Source organism: Tachypleus tridentatus, chromosome 10 (genome assembly GCF_004210375.1).
Source record: "Tachypleus tridentatus isolate NWPU-2018 chromosome 10, ASM421037v1, whole genome shotgun sequence".
NCBI classification, from domain to species: Eukaryota; Metazoa; Arthropoda; class Merostomata; order Xiphosura; family Limulidae; genus Tachypleus; species Tachypleus tridentatus.
Window position 1 is genome coordinate 191,945,729 of NC_134834.1, and position 24,271 is coordinate 191,969,999.

At 37.6% G+C, this 24,271-nt stretch overlaps 1 protein-coding gene across 15 annotated transcripts in view; it reads left to right on the forward strand.

Annotated features, from left to right (window-relative positions):
- The window catches only part of LOC143227850 (calmodulin-binding transcription activator 2-like), a 184,771-nt gene that overhangs the window by 104,358 nt on the left and 56,142 nt on the right, over window positions 1-24,271 (forward strand). For 13 of the 15 annotated variants that reach the window (XR_013015107.1, XM_076459175.1, XM_076459176.1 and 10 more), the window contains 2 exons: window positions 11,574-11,641; window positions 16,956-17,091. Coding sequence is in view for 14 of the 15 variants with exons in the window: in XM_076459175.1 (XP_076315290.1) it covers window positions 11,574-11,641; window positions 16,956-17,091 (204 nt within the window). In the remaining variant the exon portion in view is untranslated. The remainder of the gene's footprint in view (window positions 1-11,573; window positions 11,642-16,955; window positions 17,092-24,271) is intronic. The other 2 variants (XM_076459185.1, XM_076459186.1) reach the window with 1 other exon arrangement.

Below are 24,271 nucleotides of genomic sequence, written 5' to 3' on the forward strand. Positions count from 1 at the left end.
ACTTAGTTACACTATGAGCTAGCTATCTGCATTCTGTTTACTACGCAGAATCGAAAATCCCGGATTTTAGCGTTCCGTATCCGTGAACTGACCTCTGACTCACTGGGTAACCACAACGTTTCTCTTGATCACCAGTTTGTAAATCCCAGTTAGAGTTATCAGAGGAGTGTAATTTATATGATATCAAAGATGGTTCGTGTCATGCTCCAACAGTCACGGTAATAGAAAATAATGATAAAATTTAAAATTTTTGTTAAAAAATAATAATAAATCAGTTTTATTATATTTTTCCGTTTGGGAATTTTGCGACAAATCGTAAATTTTTATCAATCAGTTTAGATTTTTTTTGTTTTAATTCCGAGAAAACAATTAGAAAAAGACAAGAAAAACGTTAAGAAGTCAGTGGTGTTTCTTATTATTCTCCAATTTCTATTTTTATTCTTCCCTCGAAGTGAAATTGACGAAGTTTTAACAATGACATACTTAATTTTTGTATTAAACTTCTATTACGAGAAAAGAAAAAATCTCTAATTTCTCGTCAGTAAGTTCAGTTGCTTAAAATTCGTGGCTTGATTTCCGCGGAGGACAACGGTTTGCCACGAAACGATTGTTTGTTTTTGTTTTTAATTTCGTGCAATGCTACTCAAGGGCTATCTGCACTAGCCGTCCTTAATTTAGCAGTGTAAGACTAGAAGGAAGGCAGCTAGTCATCGCCACCCACCGCCAACTCGTGGGCTACTTTTTTACCAGCGAATAGTGGAATTGACCGTCACATTATAACGCCCCCACGGTTGAAAGGGCGAGCGTGTTTGGTGCGACGGAGATTCGAACCCGCGACCCTCAGATTACGAGTCGAACGCCTTAAACCACCTGGCTATGCCAGGGCGCCACTAGATATACAATTTCGAATACTTGTAGTCCTGCTTTTGTTAAGATATTCAAATAAGCTACATTCATATTTTGAAATGGATACATTTTTCCTTGGATTGTTTTTGTTCTTACTAACGCTACATTTTTGTTTTATTTTAATGCAGGTTCAAGTGTAACACATGTTCTTAGTTTTGTTTTCTGTGTAATTCACGAACACGAAGAAAGACTTTCATTTGACCAAGTTTACAATGTTTATTAAAAACATTTCTGTTAATTACTAATCTAATAAATTTATCGATTTGAATTTGTTATTTATTTAAGTTATAAAAATTGATATCAATTTTAGTCGTGATTGTTTTTTATCGCAAAAATGTTGCATGCTGTACATATTGTTAAAGATCACTCCACCTGAATATTACAAGTTCCATATGTTTCATCATTAGTCACTAGTAAAAATTATTGTTAGTATATGAGTGAGTATGTCTTGTGGACCCCGTCAGCTTTTTAGGCACGTGTTTGTAAGCTATTTTGGCGGGCCCAGCAGGGTTAGGGCGCTCAACTCGTAATCTGAGGAGCGCGGGTTCCAATCTCCGTCGCACCAAACATGCTCGCCCTTCCAGCTGTTCAATCCCACTATTCGTTGGTAAAAGAGTAGCCCAAGAGTTGGCTGTGGGTGGTGATGACTAGCTGCCTTCCCTCTGGTCTTACACTGCAAAATTATGGACGGCTAGCACAGATTTTTAAAGAATTGTATTTATTTAACCATGAAAACGAATTAGATTTTGTTTGTATTTAAAAAGCGAGTATCTTAAAGATTTCACGTGTTTGTGGAGCAACATTTTGTAAACATTCATTTTTCGTTTGTTTGTTAATGTTTTATCCGCTGTTTGTGCTCATTGGGTAAGATGGGTAACCTCCGTGAAGATGATGCCTTATCGATGCAGAGTTCACCCATTACTTTCATGCTCGCTTTCTTGGGAGTCAGCTATTGTGAGCGCTGACTGCTGATTGGTTGGGAACCATGCACTTTAACTACCCCAAGCCACGTGATAATTTATATTTCTACGTGTTTTAAGACTAGCCTTTCAAGTCGCTCCGTTCATCGCCCAAGCGAAGCCAGGGGCAACCATCGAACCTTCCCGGACCCGAATCCTACGCCGGGGAGGAATTCTCATCCAGCCCGCCACTACCGCAGACCATGTTTATCTATGCCAGCCATGGAACGCTGAAATCAAAGTAAGTTGTTCCCCTACCAAAAGTCCTGTTAGTCTTTACTCAGTATTCCTCAAGGGCGTCGACCCATCCATACAACCCAAGGAAATCAAACTAGATATAGAATTTCAAATCCAGGCCAAGGTATATGCTGTACATAGAATATTTTCCTGAAACACCAATCTACCTACGTACCTCATGAAGAGAGTGACAACGTTGAAGTACAGTGCTGACTGCATTTTAGGTGACGGATGTTGCTACCATATTTTTCACTTTAGAGCCGAACGCATCGCCGACCCATCAACTCGTGGTCAAACAAGGTGCCCAGAGAATATAGACAACCAATGGACAACTTTCAACGAAAACCTACAGAAATAACCCCGAGTCCAGAACAAGCAAGAAATAACACGAAAGCAGATACAGACAATTCGATCCAGAAAACGACAACTCCTACTGGTAACAACACGCCAAGATTTAGCAACCCAAGGAAGAAAAGTGACAGATCATGCCAGACTTCAGTTCCAGTTTCACGGAATTCAACTACCAGCCAGACTCAGACCATTAACAAGACAACTATCGACGCGTCAACTCAAACAGAGAAACAGACTACTATCACTCAGAAAACACAAACCAAAATCACAAGAAGAAACAAAGCATCCCAGACCAGCGAAGAACAACCCATCGAAGAACAGCCAGTTGTTTCATTCACCACCAAGACCACGTTTTTCTCTATCACCAATGGGCTTCAGATGTGAGCGCAAATTCAACACGCAGTTCCTCCCTGATCTACAAGACCGCAGCTAGCAGTTTTCCTAGTCACCCAACATCCAGCCAAATGTATACCACTACCATAATCCCTCAGTTTTCTTTTTATTCCTGTGTTTCTTCACAGCTACTTTCGGGCACGGTCTGGGTAGATTTTTCAGCCCCCAGGCCGTGAAAGTGGGTTTTCTCAGGGTATTCCCGTTTCCCCCTACAGCTAAAACTCCGGCATTGGATCTGTAGATCCCAGCCAAGGCAACATTCTTGCCTAGTCCTGAAAAGAGCCGTTTTAGTCAGGTGTAGTTAATTCTAAATGAACTCGCCAGCCGCCAGGGTATTTTGACCATGGGCCAAGGCCTGGCTCATTTCACTTACACCATCCTCGTCCGGCTCTCCCTTCTTTCGTGATACTCTCACCTCACTTCTTCACCTTAAGGCCTGGCATGGCCTAGCGCGGTTAGGGCGCTCAACCTGTAATCTGAGGAGCGCGGGTTCGCGCCCGAGTCGCACCAAACATGCTCGCCCTTCCAGCCGTGGGCTGTTCAATCCCACTATTCGTTGGTAAAAGAGTAGCCCAAGAGTTGGCGGTGGGTGGTGATGACTAGCTGCCTTCCCTCTAGTCTTACACTGCTAAATTAGGGACGGCTAGCGCAGATAGCCCTCGAGTTGCTTTGTGCGAAATTCCAAAAAACAAACAAACAAAAACAAAATCTTCACCTTAATAAAGTCAAAATAAAATAAAGAAAAAACCCATGTAAATTTTAAAAAGTTTTTTTTTTTTTTCACGAAAGGGGTCTAAGAGGAACCACAAAGTTCTTGACCACCCCAGTTGGAGAAAGAATTCTTCAGATTTCTCTCTCTCTAAACTGAACCCCTGCCACGTTGGTTTGCGTTTGCGACTAGCCGTTCTCCGCCTATGTCTGTGAATGTTTGGGTACGAGTTGACCTTTCGGTAGAGTTCTGAATCTTTTAGCCAATGAGTCGATTTTCAATCCCGCAATTACATTTTTGTGTGCGTTTTAAGAGTGACAGTTAACCTTATAATTTGGGTGGTAGGATGCTGTTGATTGGCTACTTCCTACTAGTTAGCAGTTCAAAATTAAGGTTCTGCGGGTTGTCCATAAATACAATATTCAAAACTGTAACAGTTTGTTGACAGGTTTTATACATCGTTTAAAAAAACAACATAGAATTGAAATATCAGACACAGAATGGTATAGTGGTGCTGACAGTTAATATTTTCTTTTTGTAGTTTGACATCGGAAGTTACAATGTTATTGGTCATTTAAAAAAAAAACCACCTAAATGCCTTTTTAATGATAAGTGATGGGTGAATACCATCATCGCTATATAGTTTAGTGTGGGTTTTTGACCATTTTCTTTGCGTGATCAAAAGAGTTTAATATTGCTGGTATTATCAGTAATAAATCTTTCGTTTCCTGTGCGGATGTGGCCTATATTAACTTGTTAGGCTGCGGATCAAGGGATCTAGAATTGGAGACATAAACGATGCCATTGAACAAGTTTTGTAATGTTCAGCTGTAGATGTGTGATAGAAGTGACAGATTGTTATTCATTTTAATAGCCAGTCAAATCCCTTTTTCTTTTTTTGCAATGGATGTTGCTGCTTTCCTTCTATTTAGTAGTTCGAAACGGCTATACTCGGATCCAGATAAAGGCACGGACTGGTGGACCTCGAGATCGAAACCCGTTGCTGAACATGCCCTTTTAGTATTAGGAGGAGGTTATAATGTTATGATCAATGAAATATTTCGTTGTTAAAGAGCTGGCGGTGAATGGTATTTATTGACTAGCTAACGCGTATAACCTTCGAGTGGGTTTGCGTGAAATTCTACGAACAAACAAACTTGAATCTTACAGGTTACTGGTCAGTCCCCACTACGTATACACACAACAGTGTGGTGAATTATTACAAAAGTTTTATTTTATTTTAGTAAGTTTCGTTTTGGGGTAATCAGTTTTATGCAATAATAACATTTGGTTTGAAAGCTGAATCACAATTTCTTTCCGAATTGTGTCTGATGACGTGACGTCATCAGTCGTTTCATAAGTCCAGACAGATGTTTGTCTTCGTTTATGATTCTTGGTTAAGATGCACATATTGTTACTCTATAATTCCACCTTCCACGAAGCAAACTTTCATTTGTACAAGTTTACATGTTTTACAGCAGTTTTGGTGCTTTATTGATAATAAATTGGTTAGTAATAATAAATATGCTCGTACAACCTGTCATTAAAATGATTTCAGGAAATCTGCGTAAACTGTTTACCAATATTTCAAAATTAGGCTTAACAGGCAGTTCCAACAGTAAAAGGTTGTCGAGTGTTTGTCATACTCTAGGCCAGATAATGATCTGAGTGAGACACAGAGCTCTTCCTCGTGACGTTTATTAATGAACAGGAAGTGTCATGAACTCAATGCGAAAATTAAGTATCTGTGTTTCATAATCGAAGGTTTCAGCTTACGAAATAAAAAACGTGTGACGCGCGCATGCATACACTCATGTACAAAAGATGAATTAATTCTGAAACGTTGTTGTCTCACCAACAGTTAAATATTGATTAAAAAAATAATAATAATAAATCATCAGTTTCTCCCGTATTGTATGTTATTTCAATCCGTCCATCCCAGAATGGGTTTGATCAAGTGTCTCAGCTTATCACAATTCCTTAAAGAATGGAAATTGGTTGTAATAAACAATCTTTCTGCGTATTGTTAAAAAAACATATCCATATAATTAAAATCACATATTTATTATCCATATCTCTCATTCATTCCTTTTTAATATTTTAAATTACATTGATACTTTGCACACATATATATATATCCCTTGTGTATTCACATATAAAGTAGTATGTATATGCATGCGAGCGCGTATATATATATATATATGTTACAACTTAAACAACAGCCGAAACAAAAATAAATTAAACAAAAACGCTGCACTGATTGAAAATATCCCAGGGTACAAACTATAATGTGAGTTATGTAATGAACCCTAGGTTTTGGAGGTGACTGAGGAAGTAGGACCCATATTGCGGTGGGGATACACCGTCTATCAGTCTTAACCTCCATTCGCCAGTCTCATATAAGAAATAAAAATAGTAGCTATAGATACAGAAATATGGAGAGCGAGATGTGGGTGCTCAAGCCCACAACGTCCAACATCTATATCACCCTTCACTGCCTGCAGACACTTGTGGGAAGATTACTGCTCTCCAGAGTAAAGAAGAAAAATTAATTCAAATAAAAATAAGGATGAGAAAAAAGATGATACCATTTTAGGGGTAAGTGAGTTGAAAACTTACCTCTTGAAGTTAGCATTCCAGTCCCTATTATGGTAGAAAGGTACAAATCGATAGCACAGAAGACGGATTATACTAGTATAAAGCATCCCATCCAGTTATATAAATAAACTAGTATAGCTCCCAGCCACGACTCATTTATTTTAAGCCTACTGTGACTATTATGCTCTAAACAACCCATTATACGCGGTAAGGTATACATCCGCATAAAGTAGTGCTCCGTTATTAAATTACCTTATTCATAACCAAAAATAGTTTAGAAATTTTAAGTAAAATTTCTCTATTTTTTATTTCTTTATTGAATAGATTCTTATATTTATTACACAATATTTTAATAAATTTATTTACAATTTCTTTATTAAATCCATTAACTATTATTTTTGTGTCAGTATTTCAACATTACTAATAATATATTGTAATTTATTACAAATTTTACAATACCTGCGTAATTACTGATCGCCCGCAACGGCTAGGTCATAATCTGCTGGTCGGGGGTTCGAATCCCCATTACACTAAACATGCTCTTTAGCCGTGGAAGTGCTATAATGTAACGATCAATCCCACTATTCGTTGGTAGAAGAGAAGCCTAGAAGATTTCGGTGGGTGGTGATGACTAGCTGTCTTTCCTGTAGTCTTACACTACTAAATGATGGGCTATTAGCATATAGCTTTACGCGAAATTCCAAACCAAACAAACAATACATCACTCTGTTAACACGTAAATCTTTAAGTAAAAACAAACCAGGAAACGTTGCAAATTTATTAACATGTATATTTGTATTTATCTAGAAAATCACGTTAAGTTTAGTGATTTGGTTTCACTTGGGGATTTTGAGTGTTTTTGTATATAAATTAAGTTGCACAAAATAAACAAAATTTATATTTAAACACAACAAAACAATTCAGTTTTGTAACTCTCTTCCAAATCGCTGTCTGAAGATATTGGTAGTAAAGTAGTAATTGACAGTATAACACAGGAATGTTTTAAATTATCGTTTAATGTGTTTTCGTGTTTAATATGTGGTAGAAAATTCTCGAGCAACATCACTAAGAGCCCCTAGAATGGTAACTTGGTTATATTGTCCCAGTACTACTGACTAACGTACTGTACATTTCTCTCTTCTCTCTGTATTTGTAAGTATTTACTTGGGCCGTTTTAAGCTCTCAATCCACTCCTGAACACAGTCCACCCCATCTCCGATCTCCTTGTAACAAAAAAAAAAAAAGAAAAAAGTATTGATTTTTTGGTTGGGTTCGTGTAATACAATATGGAACCTCGTAATAAACACGCGCATACAAAACCTTACTTTGGAATGAACCAATATAATACAACACGGAAAGCAAATTCTTTGTTGTGTGACTCTTTGTGTGCACTTTTCACGACATTTATAGGACACTGATATTTTCTTTTATACTGTCAACAGATCGCAATTGGCCTGATTACAAAACATAGAAACTCCCTACAATAACAGGCCCAAAAAATCGAAATATTATGTGAAGTTGGATTTTCGTAGCAAAAACGGATATTTTAATTGGAAAAAATGTCAATATGTTTCATATTCACTGGATTTTAGCTTCTAAAAATATTCATTTATAACTTCATATAGCTGCGACGAGAGCTGACTATATCGCTGTCACTGACAGCGTGAGAAAAATAGTGAGCTTGATAATTGTTATATATAAAATCATTACAAAGTTTCGTTCCTATAATCCACCACTAGAGGACTCGTGATCGTGATAATTCATGAGAAACTATAATTTTAGTATATATAATACACCACACGCTTTTATAACAGTGTTTAACCACTAGGGGTCTCGTGAGCTTGACAATTTATGATTAATAATAATATCATAAATTAGAATGACTTTTATAAACAGTAGGGTACATCTTCAAGATAATCGTACTGTTATTAGACTCTATGAAAATATTTTTTCATACTGTTTAGCTGCCATAAAATTGTTTTGTTTTTAATCATTTGTTTTGAGACAAAATGTTTTTAGTATTACCGGAGAAAATGTTTTAAATTTGTATTGTTAACAAATGGTTTTTAACATTGAATTGTTAACAAAGTTTTTGTTTCTACACTTCGTACTCTTAACAAAATGATTTTTTATACTTTGTGCTGTTAACAAAGGGTTTTTAACTTTGTACTGCTAACAAAGGCACTTTAGTTTCCATGAGAAATTAAATAGTCTTGTATTACTGATAAACATAACGTATCCAGGGAAAGATCTAGTTCATATGGGGCAGAAGAATAGTATTTGCCCACTCTCCCGTAATAAATACAAGTGCATACAATCGATAAACACTTCAACATTTCTTTTTCTTTGTTGGAGGCCTTCAAATTCAAATAGTCGGGACTCTGAACATATTAAGAAAGTGCGATTTTACAAAGTTATTAAGAGATGATTCGTATGAAAAATCTTACGTTTAGTGGAAAAGAAAAGAAGAACACACACACACGTAAACTGAAAGTAAACTTAACAAAAATTAAATGCATATAACACAACAAAATTAAGAGAAAAAGAAACCAGCGCACAACACAGCATTATCTAACACTGACGCGTGTTATCTACAGTAATTTATTAAGATAAGCTAGTGGGGGCGTTATTATTTTACGGTTAATCCCACTATTCGTTGGTAAAAGAGTAGTCCAAGAGTTGGCGGTTGGTGGTGATGACTGCCTTCCCTCTAGTCGTACACTACAAAATTAGGGACAGCTAGCGCAGATAGCCCTCGTGTAGTTTTGCGCGAAATTCAAAACAAACAAACAAACAAAACAAAATGAGCTTTAGCACACATTAGTGAAAGGTTTGCTGTGCTTATTAGCTCTAAAAACATAATGCGCTCCGAAAAACGATTGTTGTTCAAAATTATAGTCGATGTAGTGTTGGTACCTCTCACATTTGTTTAATGTGCAGTTGGTCTCTCGAATAGTGTGTATTTCATTGTGTAGCGTGTGTATTTTAGTATTATTAAATGGAACTTTTAACGCGTATCATTTTTTATAGCACGGTTTAAGCTGAATTGTCGGTAATAACATTTTACGATGTAACTCTGGCAATATAAACGTATAGACCGATAATAAGAAAGCATTCATAAAACTTCGTTTACTGCTCTTCAATACAGACTTGTTGGTCTCAAAAGAAGTTTCTAGAAAGTTCAGGTTTGGCTTTCGTATTTTCTTCACAGTGCCTAGAAAATGATTCATCGATTTTTTTTATAATGCACTACGACTCATTTATCATACCCAGTTAAAAAAACAAACTCGACACATAGATTTGTGTGGTATATTGTTGTTTAGAAGTTTCCTAATCACATCTTTGTTACCTTTGTAAAACTTTACTACGTCATAACTTGTATGATTTTAAGCTTGACTAAACTTTGCTGTTTTTTTTTTATCCTTACTGCACGCGTGAAACGTCATTACTTCTTTGTTTGTGTGATACGTTGTGCTGAGTAAACAATTTCGTTTATTGTCTTCTTACTTCCCTTATAAAACGCTAGTACTACTACTACAATGACACGTGATTTTAAATGTTAATACGAAACGATACTTTATTTACTGTATATATATATATATATATATAATACATTTTTTAAGTTTTGTACTTACAGGTATGGATCAATACGTACATAATCTAGCTGAATGTAGTAATATAGAATGTTTTAATGATACAAAAATATTGAAACAAGGAAGTCAAAACTACACAACTGAGTTACTTAACAAAAATCGGTACTTTGGTAAGTATGTCAGTGTGAGCCAAAATAACTAGGTATAAAGTTATTTTTAAAATTTCAGATATCCAAGTTTTTGTACTCTTTGTTCCAGAACTTTTTGTAGCATCAAAATGTTTTATATTACAATAGCTAACTAGTGGCCAGGTGGGTTAAGACGTTCGACTCGTAATCTGAGGGTCGCGGGTTCAAATCCCCGTGGCACCAAACATGCTCGTCCTTTCCGCCGTGGGGGCATTATAATGTGACGATCAATCCCACTATTCGTTGGTAAAAGACTAGCCCAATAGTTCGGTGTGGGTAGTGATGACTAGCTGCCTTCTCTCTAGTCTTACACTGTTAAATTAGGTGACCAAAGAAAAAACAAACAACCGACATATCTCCTTCCCTCTTCTCCTAGTGGTTCAGCTGAATAACTTATAACATTCGAGTTTCGATCCCTGCATTAACCGAAGCTCCGATAGCCAATTTTGTAGCATTTCAATCAGCAGCATACAAACATAATTTCAGGTCTGTGACTAGCTCGAGAAACCGAATGGCTGTTTTATAAGAGAAATATGTTACTGGCGTTCAAATATTTCCGTTAGTCAGCCATTTCTGTTTATTTCTCTTCAAACTAACAAAAAATTATGAAAGTCTTTTGACTGTATATAACAACTTTTAAAAGGGGCGGAAACGGAAGTCGTTTAGTTGAGTTAGTTGCTGTGTAATCCGCGATAACGTTGGGACATAAGTTTATTGTTAGCATAAATACTAAATATAACTTCACAAAACACGTGCACGTTATTCGGCTGTATTGTGATCATATACGGATATATAAGTTAACATTGTAAGTCACAACAAAGAAACATCACTTAAAAATAGCATAATGAAATTTCAAAGCTAAAATATAAAATAAATCAAAATGTCGGTGTAATTAACAATTATTGTTTAATTTACTTACATGAAACGTACTTGTATCTTTCTAGATTTTATTGATAGTTATGTGTTTGTAGCATTTTTGTACACAACTTTGAAACTATACACACGTGTATAAATATGAAAACAGAGGTTAGCGTACCAAACTGTGGATCCGGAGGTCTATGGTTCGTGTCTCGTTACCGAATAAGTAAATTTGGTCCGCACTTTGGGTGCGTTATACGAGTTAAGATCAGCCCAGTTTTTTATTAGAATAGTTCAAAAGTTGACGGTGAGTGCTCTTTAACCAGCTATAGTCTGTCAGTTGTTGTAGGGACGGCTAGTGCACGTAGTCCAAATGTAGCTTTGTACGAACACCAGAAACAAATCAAAACGGATGGCTCGAAGACTTGCAACGAAAACGTTAAAGGTTCTATCCTTATGTGGGAAAAGCGCAGATAGCCCATGTGATTCTGTATGCTTAAAGTAAACGAACAAACGTTCTGACATTAACTGAATTAAGTTTTGCATTTTGAAGGATTAACCACCGAGTACAACTTCTGTTAGAATTGTTTGAACGAAGTCGTTTCTGTGAATTTTGTTTTTATAGCACTGGATGGGGAAAGGACATTGTTGACAGGATGCTTAGATCGATAATATGACAAAGGTATATAAACAGACTTCCACTTGCAAATAATACATGTGTTTCTTTGTGTATATACTCTATACTAAGCCTCATAAAACCTGTCTTTCTTTCTTCCTTCAGGAGATTGCTGCCATTTTAATCAGTTTCGAGAGACATGAGAATTGGTTGTCCAGAGAGGTAAAGATTAGGTAGGTATTTTATATGACCAAGCACGATTCCCATACCCTGAGGGTGGAGTTGAATCAGGTGAACGTGACAGATGTACAGCAAACGAAGTTATCGTGGGATAATGGAAATGTTACTGAATGATTTAGTATGTTTTGAGGAAAGGTTAAAAACTGTGATAGTCGTAACAGGGCTTCTCGATGGCTCAGCAAGTAACTCTGAAAGCGACAAACTTTAAGAATCGAGTTTAATACTAACTGCTGGAGGAACACATTTCATTGTATGTCTTTGTGCATCACAACAAACAGATAACTCGTAAATATTAGTGTCTTTTGTGACTTAAAGAATTTGGACTTAAAAGGAGAGGGAGTTTTAATCACAAACAAAAACCGGTTTGATCAGAAATCTTTCTGGTTCTGGTTCTTTAGAAATGTTACTGTGTGGGATACATACTTTTGAACACGTTTTTTTTTAACCCTTTATGCACCAAATTACTTGGGGGTCATTATTTTGTTGTTGTTATTCATTACAGGGTCGCTGACATAAGAGTTAGGCCTGACATGGCCTAGTGGTTAAGGCGCTCGACTGAGGGTCGCAGGTTCGAATCCCCGTCACACCAAACCTGCTCGCACTCTCAGCCGTGGGGGCGTTATAATGTTACGGTCAATCCCACTATTCGTTGGTAAAAGAGTATCCCAAGAGTTGGCGGTGGATGGTGATAACTAGCTGCCTTCCCTCTAATCTTACATTACTAAATCAGGGGCGGTTTGCGTAGATAGCTCTCGTGTAGCTTTGCGCGAAATTCGGAAACAACCAAACAATACATAAGTTATAAAACATAATTTGCACAAAATCCACCTTCATTCAGTTTTGTATTTAAACCCACTAATTGCTGTACTTTCTGTGCAACTTAGGTAGCAAATTGAGGATTTAACCCCTTTTCTCCCCCGTTCTTTACAATTCGTTGTGACAATTAAAAACATAATGACATTTTTAAACACAATGCAATTTGTAGACACTCCCCGTAGTGAACGGTATGGAAACATTTCGGTATTTTGAAGGTTAAATGTGAGTTGTGTTTTACCCCATTGCACTTCCAGACACGGTCACGTAATCTTAATTTAGGTGTCCTTGTCCTTTTTACATCTTCAACACTCTTCCGGAAGGGTGGAAAGAATTATATTTTTTGTGATAACAATTTTAATGGTGTGCACGGTACGTTATTAGGTTAGTTTCTATAATTGGACGTTTTTATATAAAAGTGGCCTAACTCGTAAACTACAGCTTTGTATAAATGACCAAAACGTTTTATTTTATTTTAAAAAATCGGTGATGCATCTCTAATGTATGTTCTACTTTTAATCAATAGATATTATTGTTATGTATCGAGATATAATTTCATAACATTAAACTATTCGTTACTAGCAAGAAAAAGAAAAGCGACCATTAGGCTTAGGTAATTTTTGCTTACGGCAGATTTCCAGTTTCAATTATTTTTAAAAAGCTCTCAAGACACACAATAATAAGCAAACTGAAATACCAATACGTTCTCATATATTTATGAAAGACAGAACTGCCAAAACATATATTATTATCACCAGTGCTTATTGTTGTAGTTCTCGAGGCAAAGCGAGTCAGGCTATTCCACCTTAATACAAAAATTCCGCTCTCCGTCAAAGCCATAGACATCATCAATGCCTTGTTGTCTTCGGGGTTGAGATAATCAAGGCTTCTTATCGTGCTTGGTCATAGAAACTGTCTTTCTCCTCAAACCATGGTAAAGACAAGGAAGACTGGAGCGCCCTCAAGTATGACGTGCAGTATTGACCTGCTGAGTCGTTTTTGACAAGAGGTTCACATGAAGATCACAACACTTGGTTTATCTTTTCTATTGACAGTTGCTTTCTTCAGTTAAATACAACTAAGAAAGTTTGATTTCATCATCTCAGTGAAAGGATTCCTGCATCACATTCTATTAGTAATCTGTTGTGTATAGGCACTGCTACTTTTGTCACCAAAATAGTTGACCTCGCCAAATTCAGAATCATCAGGAAAGAAGATGGCTTCTGAAGCCCCAAAGTGTAAAGTGATGTTCTTCAAGGAGGCATTATTCTGGAGTTGAGGATGCAGAAACTCGGTTATCTTTATATTTCGGTTTTTGGCCGCTGCAGGAATGACTTCAGAGACCGAAGTCTTTTACTTCTCCAAGAAAGTTGAGGACATGTTGCCGAAGGCAAGCACCAACTTCTTGTAATAAAGCAGGCACCCAACTAGTACAGCGGAAAGTCTGTGGATTTACAACGCTAAAATCAGGGGTTCGATTCCCCTCGGTGGGCTCAGCAGATAGTCCCATGTGGCTTTGCTATAAGAAAACAACGTTTGGACCTTTTTAGGTCATCTTCAGATTAACAAAGATCGAAACGTAGTTCTCTGTTTTATTAGTAAAAGTGTTAGTACTCATACCAGCCATCCTGAGATACATTTTTACTTCAAGTGGGTTTCGCGTCATCACCACCTCATTGTGTTTCTTGTTCTATCACATTTTCAAGCCATGCATAGAAGTAACCTTTGGTGATGGTTCGAAGATTACATAGTCAAAGTTATCTTTTGTAGAACACGATTTATCAGTAGTTTCTACAAAGGGAGAGTTTTCTGGAGAACTTTCACTTTAAATTAAATAATCGTACACTCCCATATTTGAGTAGCTCTTACCGACACAACCTCTCTCTGACCTAGCGCCCTCTTCTCAAACCTAATCTGAGGATCGCGGGTTCAAATTCCCGTCACATCAAATATGCTTGCCCTTTTATCCGTGGGGGGGGGGCGTTATAATGTGACGCTCAATCCTATTATTTGTTGGTAAAAGAATGGCCCAAGATTGGCGGTGGGTGGTGATGACCAGCTGCCTTCCCTGTAGTCTTATACTGCTAAATTAGGGACGGCAAGCGCAGATAGCCCTCGTGTAGCTTTGCGCGAAATTCAAAACAAAAAAACAATGTTCTCAAACTACAGTAATGTAGTCAATATAGGCCCGCCCTAACCACCTAGCCAGGGCGGGCCTATAATTTGAGGGTCGCAGGTTCGAATCCCCATCACACCAAACATACACTCCCTTTCAGCTGTTAGTGTGTTATATTGTGACGGTTAATCCCACTATTCGTTGGTAGAAGAGTGGTCCAAGAATTGACGGTAGGTGGTGATGACTAGCTGTATTCCCTCTAGTCTTACCCTGCTAAATTAGGGACGACTAGCGCAGGTATCCCTCAACAAACAAACAAAGTAGTAAATACAAGCAACGATAGCCATGTTTCGTATACTCCAAGTTTACTTGTAAGTTAACAGGTTTATAACAGTTCATATTTATATAATCTGCTACTGTGACGCATGCACTAGCTGTTGGTTGCTACACGAGTGCAGTGACCTTTGTACTTATGATTTTTATTAAGTGAATATGTGACAATTGATGTAAACATTTGCACTGTAAAATAGTACAGTTTAAAGTAAAAAAAAACAAACAAACTTTTTTTGCCTTTTCATAGCTCTTTATGACCCTACTATTCGCTGGATCGATTTATGTCGATCAGTATTAGTTTGTAGATCCAAATCAATTGTACGACGTATTAAAGTTAAGGACATTCCAAAGTATAATATTTTTTTCAAATGATAAAAAATGTTAAGCGCAACGTTGAGTGCGAAAAGATGCTATGCGAACTTTGTTGTCACACAACGCCCTCTCTCTCGCACCAGAAAAGCGAACAAATGAGATGATAAAGATATGTACATATAATTAAAGCACATTCAACATCCTAGCTTCATCATTATTAATAAAGTTTGGTAAAGCCGATCTAATCCACATGGGTCGTGTCTGAACTAACATCTTTGAAAGCACAAATATGGTTTATAACTTTCCATTTTATAACAGCAGTCTAAAGGGCTTGGGTTTATGTAATTTTTCACGAGAAAGGTATTTGTGTTGTCCAGAAGGTATGAAAACCCTTTTTTTGGCACAACAACGTCTATATAAGCGGTAGGAAAAAGGTGCGCTTTTCTTTCTGATTTAGGTATAAAACTCTGAAAGCAGTACCTATAAATTTTTCTTTTAAAGAGTAGAAAAAAAGGTTTTCATTCATAGGACTTATGACAACTCTGACAAAGTTGAAACACCGATTGATAAGTAGCCTGATAATGTGTGAAACGTCTACTGGTGAGAACCTTGACAGAGTTGAAACATCCATCGGATTAGAACCATGACAAGGTGTGAAACATCTACTGGTGAGAACCTTAAGAGAGTTGAAACATCCATCGGGTCAGAACCATAACAAGGTGTGAAATATCTACTGGTGAGAACCTTAACAGAGGTGGAACATCCAGAGTTGAAACATTCATCGGATCAGAACCATGATAAGGTGTGAAACATTGATTGATTAGAACATCCATCGGATCCTGAAACAGGTGTGAAACTTGAGGGAGCGTGTGAAATATTGATTTATGAGTATCCAGATCTGACTGATGAAAACCTTGAGGGAGCGTGTGAAATATTGATTTATGAGTATCCTGATCAGGTGTGAAACCTGACTGATGAAAACCTTGAGGGAGCGTGTGAAATATTGATTGATGAGTATCCTGATCAGGTGTGAAACCTGAATGATGAAAACCTTGAGGGAGCGTGTGAAATATTGGTTATAGCTCTGATAAAGTGAAACATTAATTGATGGGAACCTTCATGGATTGTGAATCATTTGATAATAACTCTGTCAATGTTTGAAACATTGACAGTTGAAAACCCGATAGTGTGTGAGACGCTGTGTCACGAGCTGAATCCAAATGTAGCACGACTTTGGATGGTCAAAATATAATTCGATAAGAAATTGTGACTAGAATAGTCAAGTTGTATTTGTTTTATTCGTGAAAACACCTGGTGGAATGTTTTAACAAAACCTTTTTTTTTCGAACATCTAAATTGTAAAAGTTTTGTCGATGTTCCTTTGATGCTGAATTTTACTTTAATAAGTATTCGACACGGTGCTGTGTACTACTAGCGATAATTGCCTTATGTAAGAATGAAATCATGACTTAGGAATCTCGTATTCAGATATATGAACTGTTAAAACTGTCCGGTGTGGTCAAGTGTAAATAAGCACTATTCCAGAAGCTTGACTGCTCTCATTCATCAGGGTTAATAATGGTCAGTATAAACAAATTTAACTAACTATATGTCTCTCCTTTAAGCTCGTTAATTGTTTTCTTTCTATTAAATATCAGTCAGTAACCAGTTTTGATAAATATTCGTCTGTGTATCTGTTTCTAAGCGGTGTTCATACCCCATTCTCTCTATAGGCCTAAGAGTGGTTCCATGTTGTTGTACAGTAGGAAACGTGTGAGGTATCGACGGGATGGTTACTGCTGGAAGAAACGTAAAGATGGGAAAACAACGCGAGAAGACCACATGAAACTGAAAGTTCAAGGAACAGAGGTTAGTTAGGTTAAACTGAAGTATTGAGCTAAATGTGAGCAGGTAAAACAATAACAGACATTTGAGCCTGATACTCTTATTTGTTGCTTTGATTATAATAGGTATGATCACGTATTGGTATTTGTACCTTGGTTTAGATTTGTATTATTTCATTAGTTTGATTGATATAACCGTTTATTGGATATTTTTATTGTGAATACATTATTGACTTTTGGTTCATTGCATTGTATTATATTTCACGAAACCGCATAGTGGATATTTGTATCAAGAACATAGCATGAGATTGTTTTATTAAGTTGCTTCGGTTTTGCTCAAGAAACAGTGTTAGTCCTGTAATGTTATTTGTTTACATTGAATTTTAAGCCTTAACTTCTCTCTCGGGTATTTGCACTGCTAACGTAGTCGATCGAAGGAAGGATATTACAAAATCGATCGAAATTTAAAGAACAGTTTCTATTATTAGTGTACGTTCGACTTCACGTCTGACGTATGATGCTAAAAACGAATTATCAAGTGGAAATAATAGGCTCACTATACTTTCTGGTAATTACGGAAACTCCCATTATCAGAAAGATGCTAACAGGCTAAGAGAAGTATGCAAGGTTGAGTTTCTTTATTACTTTAATAAGAATTGCATTACTTATACGTGGGTAGGGTATAATTTCAAACCATTTTGCCTTGTTCTTTACAAAGTCACGAAACGCGTTTGCAGTTTCAAATCCAACAATGTGTTTTTGTCACATTTCGAACATTAAATATTAACATATGTTCACAGAACAGTTTTTAACTGGTGATATCAATCGTGAGGAGGACATACTATCAATCCACGAGTATATCTACTAATTCTCTGGAGCGAGAGACATCGCGTTTTGTGTCTTGGTGTCTGTCAAACACCAGTATAAACACTTTTGTACACAAGCTTGTCCTGTTAATGTTTTCTTCGGCCTTTAGAAAAGCTTTTTTCCATTCTAAACTCGTGGCGGACACGTGTGTCAAGGAGGATTCGTGTTTTGTTTTTCTGATTAACGCAAAGCTAGTCTGAAGTTTTGAACTTGTAGAGTGGAAAACTAGTTGACAGCACGTGCAATGACTTAGTCTCTACTGTAACCAAGTACTAAAACTTGATCATCACTGTTGTAACGAAGCCACAGCCTCACATTTTGCAATAACGGGTTACACACCTTGGATCCTCCATTACCACTAGGCCACGCTCCAACCATGTTAAGGGACTTCCTCCCTCCCCCCGAAAATCCAACAACATTTTAATGGACAATTTTATGTATTACCAACAACTGGTGTCGTTGCTTCTATTTGATAATTTTTTTTTTTTTAGTTCCAGAATGAAAGTTTTTAATATTTATTTTTACACTTAGCGTGTTTGTAAGGTAGGGGGGATAACTTGAGACGGGGGTTGTCGTATCTCTTTTTTTAAATCATTATTTATCAGAGGTTTGTATATGTGTATCCGTTTGATAACTGACGAACCGATGGACCAATTGTTACCAAACCTGTTACCTTTAGGTTGCTCCGCGGAGTGACGTAGGTGGGTCGACGTTTGAATATTCCCCCCTCATCTCCACCCTATATCCCCTCCAGGGCGTGATATGTTTTACCCATGGGTGAACGGGTACGTCCGTTAGTTATTATATAAAGGCTATGAATACACACATTTTTTTTATTATTTCCAGAAACTATATACTTCTAAATTATGTATAAAAATGAACTTGCGTAGTTTGTCATTTAGTTAAACAAGTCATAATGGCTAACCGTACTGCCCGTCTAATAGACTAGCAAGACTTTAACTTCGCTTGCAAATAGCACCCATCTGCCACAGTTTGGGCTACTTGGTAATGGGACGCGAACCACGTCTCCTTAGTTCCACGACTTAGCACCACATCATCAATAATACATGTAAGAGTGCTCCTGGAATGTCAATGAAACTTACCTTTTGAGTTGCTCAAATGGACGCTAAAATCAATTACTTTATTTTCAGTCAACAAAGTGGCATCTGGCGAGTAAAAAGATAAGGTACGATAATTATTTTATCTGTCATCTCAACACAAGCACACTAACAGATCTAAGGGGACGTCTGATGAATACTCGTGAACTGAAGACACTTACTAAAAGGATGACAAGTTACCTTGGACAAACGTATGACGACACATTTATCAAATTTAACTGTTAAAACTAGGTCATAGGTGGCCTCTTGTCTTCTGTAACCATTGTTACATAACGAGCAAATTACGATACAACCAGATTCTTAAGTTTTCCAATCATTCTTAACATATCTTCATAAAAACAAAGGTTAGAATAATAATGGCTACGAATCACTTTGGACAGGGAGACACTTAGCATTTACTTGAAAAACTGAAACACTTCTCTTTGTTTTCGTCAGTATTTACAAACGATACGGGCCCAGCATGGCCAGGTGGGTTAAGGCGTTCGACTCGTAATCGGAGGGTCGTGGGTTCGAACCCCCGTTGCACCAAATATTCTTGCACTTTCAGCCGTGAGGACGTTATAATGTGACGGTCAATCCCACTATTCGTTGGTAAAAGAGTAGCCCAAGAGTTTGCGGTGGGTGGTGATGACTAGCTACCTTCCCTCTAGTCTTACACTGCTAAATTAGGGACGGCTAGCGCAGATAGCCTTCGTGTAGCTTTGCGCGAAATTAAAAAAAAAACAATACCAAAACGATACGTCCGAGTTATATAAACAGCCTTATCGATTTATACCAGAATCTTGCACAGTTATATCCCAAGCGTTTCAGGACCTTTTATATATATGAGTTTCTGAAAGCATGCTTGTATTTCCATATTGTCGCCGTTCAATAATCTTAAGATGTTTTAGCTTTACGGGTCTTTGCCTCACAGGAGCTCCTGCCGGGAGGACTCCCACTAGATCCCACTTGAGAACGTACTTGGCTCCCAGATGCTCCAATATAATTGCTGTGGTACTCCCTCTTCCCAACAAACATTTGGGAACGCCCCTGATATAAAAAGTTTACCTCAAATTTTGTGGTTTTTTGTACGGAACGATTGCTCTGTATTGTTTATTGAGCCTTTCGAAGTTTGTTCAAGATATTAGAATATTGTATTTGTATATGTAATCTCTTATTAGTTTACTTGTAATAAAGGTAGGTTCACATTCCTCTGTTCAGCTGTAAGGAAAATTCGTCAGGTAGCTTATAGGGCCAGGTGATTAAGGCATTCGACTCGTAATCTGAGAGGCGCGAGTTCGAATCCCCGTCGCACAAAACATGCTCGCCCTTTCAGCCGTGGGGGCGTTATAATGTGATGGTCAATCCCACCATTCGTTGGTAAAAGAGTAGCCCGAGAGTTGGCGGTGGGTGGTGATGACTAGCTGCCTTCACTGCAGTCTTACATTGCTAAATTAGGGACTGCCAACGCAGATAGCCCTCGTATAGCTTTACGCGTAATTCAAACCAAACCAAACCAGTCCGTTTATTTCATATTTCTCATTACTGTGTCTTTTGTCTATAAGGTTACTATTTCTCTGCTTTTCAGAAAAGCCAAGAACCTAGACATTGGAATTCTGGAAATATATTTAGATTAATCTCAATCTTTAAGTCATGTGGAGGACAGTTATTTTAGACTTACTGTTCATCTCTCCTCTTTCGTTTAAGCTTAATCCCTTAAAACAGGCGGGTTCGAATCTCCGTCCCACCAAACATGCTCGTCCTTTCAACCGTGTGGGCGTTATTACTACGATGAATCCCACCATTCGTTAGTAAAAGAGTAGCCCAAGTGTTGGCGGTGGGCGTTGATAACTAACTGCCTTCCCTCTAGTCTTACAATGCTAAATGACGGATGGCTAGCACAGATATCCCTCGTGTAGCTTTGCGCGAAATTCAAACCAAACCCTTAAAACCGTACATTTGTACTCGTATAGTTGGTATTATTGCAGCTATAGGGTTAAGCTTTAGTTGAATAATGTGCGTGAAGAGTTGGAATTTGATCTTGTCCCTCAATTAAAACCACGAGAAGCGTTATACGATGTGATCTAAATGGCTAACTCAGTAACTTCCTAACTCGCTTATTCAAGTTGTACCTGACTATACGTTCCTTCGTTTTCAAAAGTATAAAACTGTCACAAACGTGGTCCCGCCATCTGACGTTATTTCGGGCTTATGAGCATCAGTTTCACCGAAGTAATAGAACTTCTGTCATCCTGGGATCGAACCTGGTATGTCTTACACGTCAAGTATCAACTGAGCTTTCTGCAACTAGGAAGGAATTATCTTACTATAAGATGATTTATTATGTGTTTGTGTTTTAACCTTCATCATCCAGAGTTAGCTGGCTCGAGTACAACAATTTTTTTTTCTATGGTAACTTGAAGTTGTCCAACTGTGTACGTGGGCAATCTTGTTTTCGGATTCTTGCTCGATAAAGGAGCTAAAAAACACCCTGAAACAGGCACTTTTCCACTATTTTTTATGGACTTATGTCTTTGAATTTAAAGACTCAAACCCGTAATTGTATGAATGAGCCAAACGATCAACAAAGCAGGATATGCAATTAACATACAATAAGGTCATTAGGGTTTAATACCAGAAGACAGAATGAGAGGGGACCTTAATTTCATCACACTTCATACAGTTGTTTTCCTTAACGGGTACCCCTCAGCTAGTTTTATTTAACGGCTCAAACTGTGCCAGGCCAACATAGAACTCAAAGATTTCGTATCTGTGAATGAAGTATTGAATTAAAATATTGGCCCAGCATGGGTAGTAGGTGATTAAGGCACTCGACTCGTAATCTGAGGGTCGCGGGTTCTAATCCCCGTCACACCAAACATGCTTGCTCTTTCAGCTGTAGGGGGCATTATACTGTTACAGTCAATCCCACTATTCGTTGGTAAAAGAGTATTCCAAGAGTTGGTGGTGGGTGGTGATGACTAGCTGCCTTCCTTCTGGTTTTACACTGCTAAATTAGGAACGGCTAGCGCAGGTAGCCCTCGTGTGGCTTTGCGCGAAATTCAAACCAAACCAGGCCCGGCATGGCCAAGCGTGTTAAGGCGTGCGAATCGTAATCTGAGGGTCGCAGGTTCGCATCCCCGTCGCGCTAAACATGCTCGCCCTTTCAGCTGGGGGCGTTATAATGTGACGGTCAGTCCCACAATTCGGTGGTAAAAGAGTAGCCCAAGAGTTGGCGGTGGGTGGTGATGACTAGCTGCCTTCCCTCTAGTCTTACACTGCTAAATTAGGGACGGCTAGCGCAGATAGCCCTCGAGCAGCTTTGTGCGAAATTCAGAAAAACAAACAAACGATCAAACCAAACCAATTAATATATTAATTGTTATCGAATGATGTTCATTAACAACAAAGATTTGGAGTTAGATACATTAGTATTAATGTGACCAACTGCCTAAAGCGCACATAATAATAATAATAAATACAACAATTAATTTATTTAAAGAACCAAAACGTCAAATACAATGAACATTAGAGAGAAGAAAAAACACACTAAAACTTGCAGCGGTCTTGAAAGATGAAATTAATTTAACGATAAACAACACTAGTAAACGTAAGCGGTCGTTTGACAAGAAAAATATAATATTGCGCGGGGTGTGGGAAGTAGAAGTGAAAAACAGTCGTTAACAACCTTACAGACAGGTGTCTCTGTTACAAAGAAATCTAGCTATTCTATTACAAAAAAAAAAAAAAAAACGTTCCGGGAAAGTTCACTTCATCATTACTGTTCCACTGTAGGTAATGAAACCTGGCACTGTTTAATCATCCCTACTACGCTTTATGAAACGAAATCACGTGGGCGTTCATTGCAGTTCAGTTTCTCAAAATACTTTTCATTCGTTTGTGTGAACAACTTTGTACTGTGTATGATGTAGACTCGTCGTCTGTTTCGTCGGGATATTTTTTGTGCACCAGAAGAGTGACTTTTGCCACAAAACTGGTTGCACGTTTGAAGATTGAAGCTGATTAAAAATGTATTTCATGTTTTGTTACATAGATACACGGATAGATGAGTGGACAGATGTATATCCATTTATATAGATGTTAAGTGGAGTTAAATTATATCACAGTTGAGACTTAATTCGTTCATTTTGGTCGAACTTGATATGAAGAGTTACAGTGTGTGAGAGAGAAAGAATAGTTCCCAGGAAAGTCGGTAGAGGGAGAGACCGTATAAGTTCCGATTTCCATAGCATTGATTTTCCTTGTTCATGGAATCTCTGGTGTTTATCGTAACCCCATGACACGCGTCAGTTTCAAGTAGTGAATTCAGCCATTTCTGCGAAACACGACGAAAAAGTGCGTGTATTCTGTGATCTATAATTGATCTAAGTATTCGATATTTATAATATTCTACACCATTCACGGTGGTTTGCACCGATTGGAATTTCTTCGCATATTTTTGTTCGTGACCACACCTTTCAACTATTCACTAGCGGTCAGAGATCAACAACACGTCTAATATAAAGCGAATTATAACATCCTTAGGTTTCAGTTTTCTTTCATCTGAGAATTTTGTTACATTGTCAAGTTACTGCTATTCGTGCGCGTAAAAGGATTTGTAATAGCTTTCCAAATGTTTACTTGATTGAATGAACGTAGCGTATGATATGTCAGTTTTTTTAACCCTCAAGTTACTAATTTGCCTTAGGACTGCAAAGGCCCACCTGTGTATTGTATCACACTGACTTGGGTAAGCGGTAAGTCCATGGACTTAAACACTAACATTCGAGGTTCGATTTTCTGCGGTGGAGAGAGTGTAGACAGCTCATTCTATAGCTTTACATAAATAAACCAACAACCGTATCGCGTATTAAATAATTTTGCTTTTGTCTGTTGTAACACTCATTCTGAAGAACTGAACACAAAATTCGAGTACAATCATTAATTTTACATTTTAAATATATAAGTGGCCCCTAGTAGTCGTTGATGTTATTAATTGCAATATTGTCTGGTGTCTTCGTCACCTAGTAGCTTGATGGTAAGCCTACTGACTTACGGCGATAAAAACCGGGTTTCGATACCTGTGGTGACAAAGTACAGACAACTCATTGTGTTGCTTTAGGTTTATCAATAATAAACAAAACTTATCAAACAGTTTGGTGCGTAAATGGTTTATAAAAGTGTTTACAAAGCTCATGAACCCCATCACCAGTTCTAGAGTACAGTTAAATAAGAAACTTT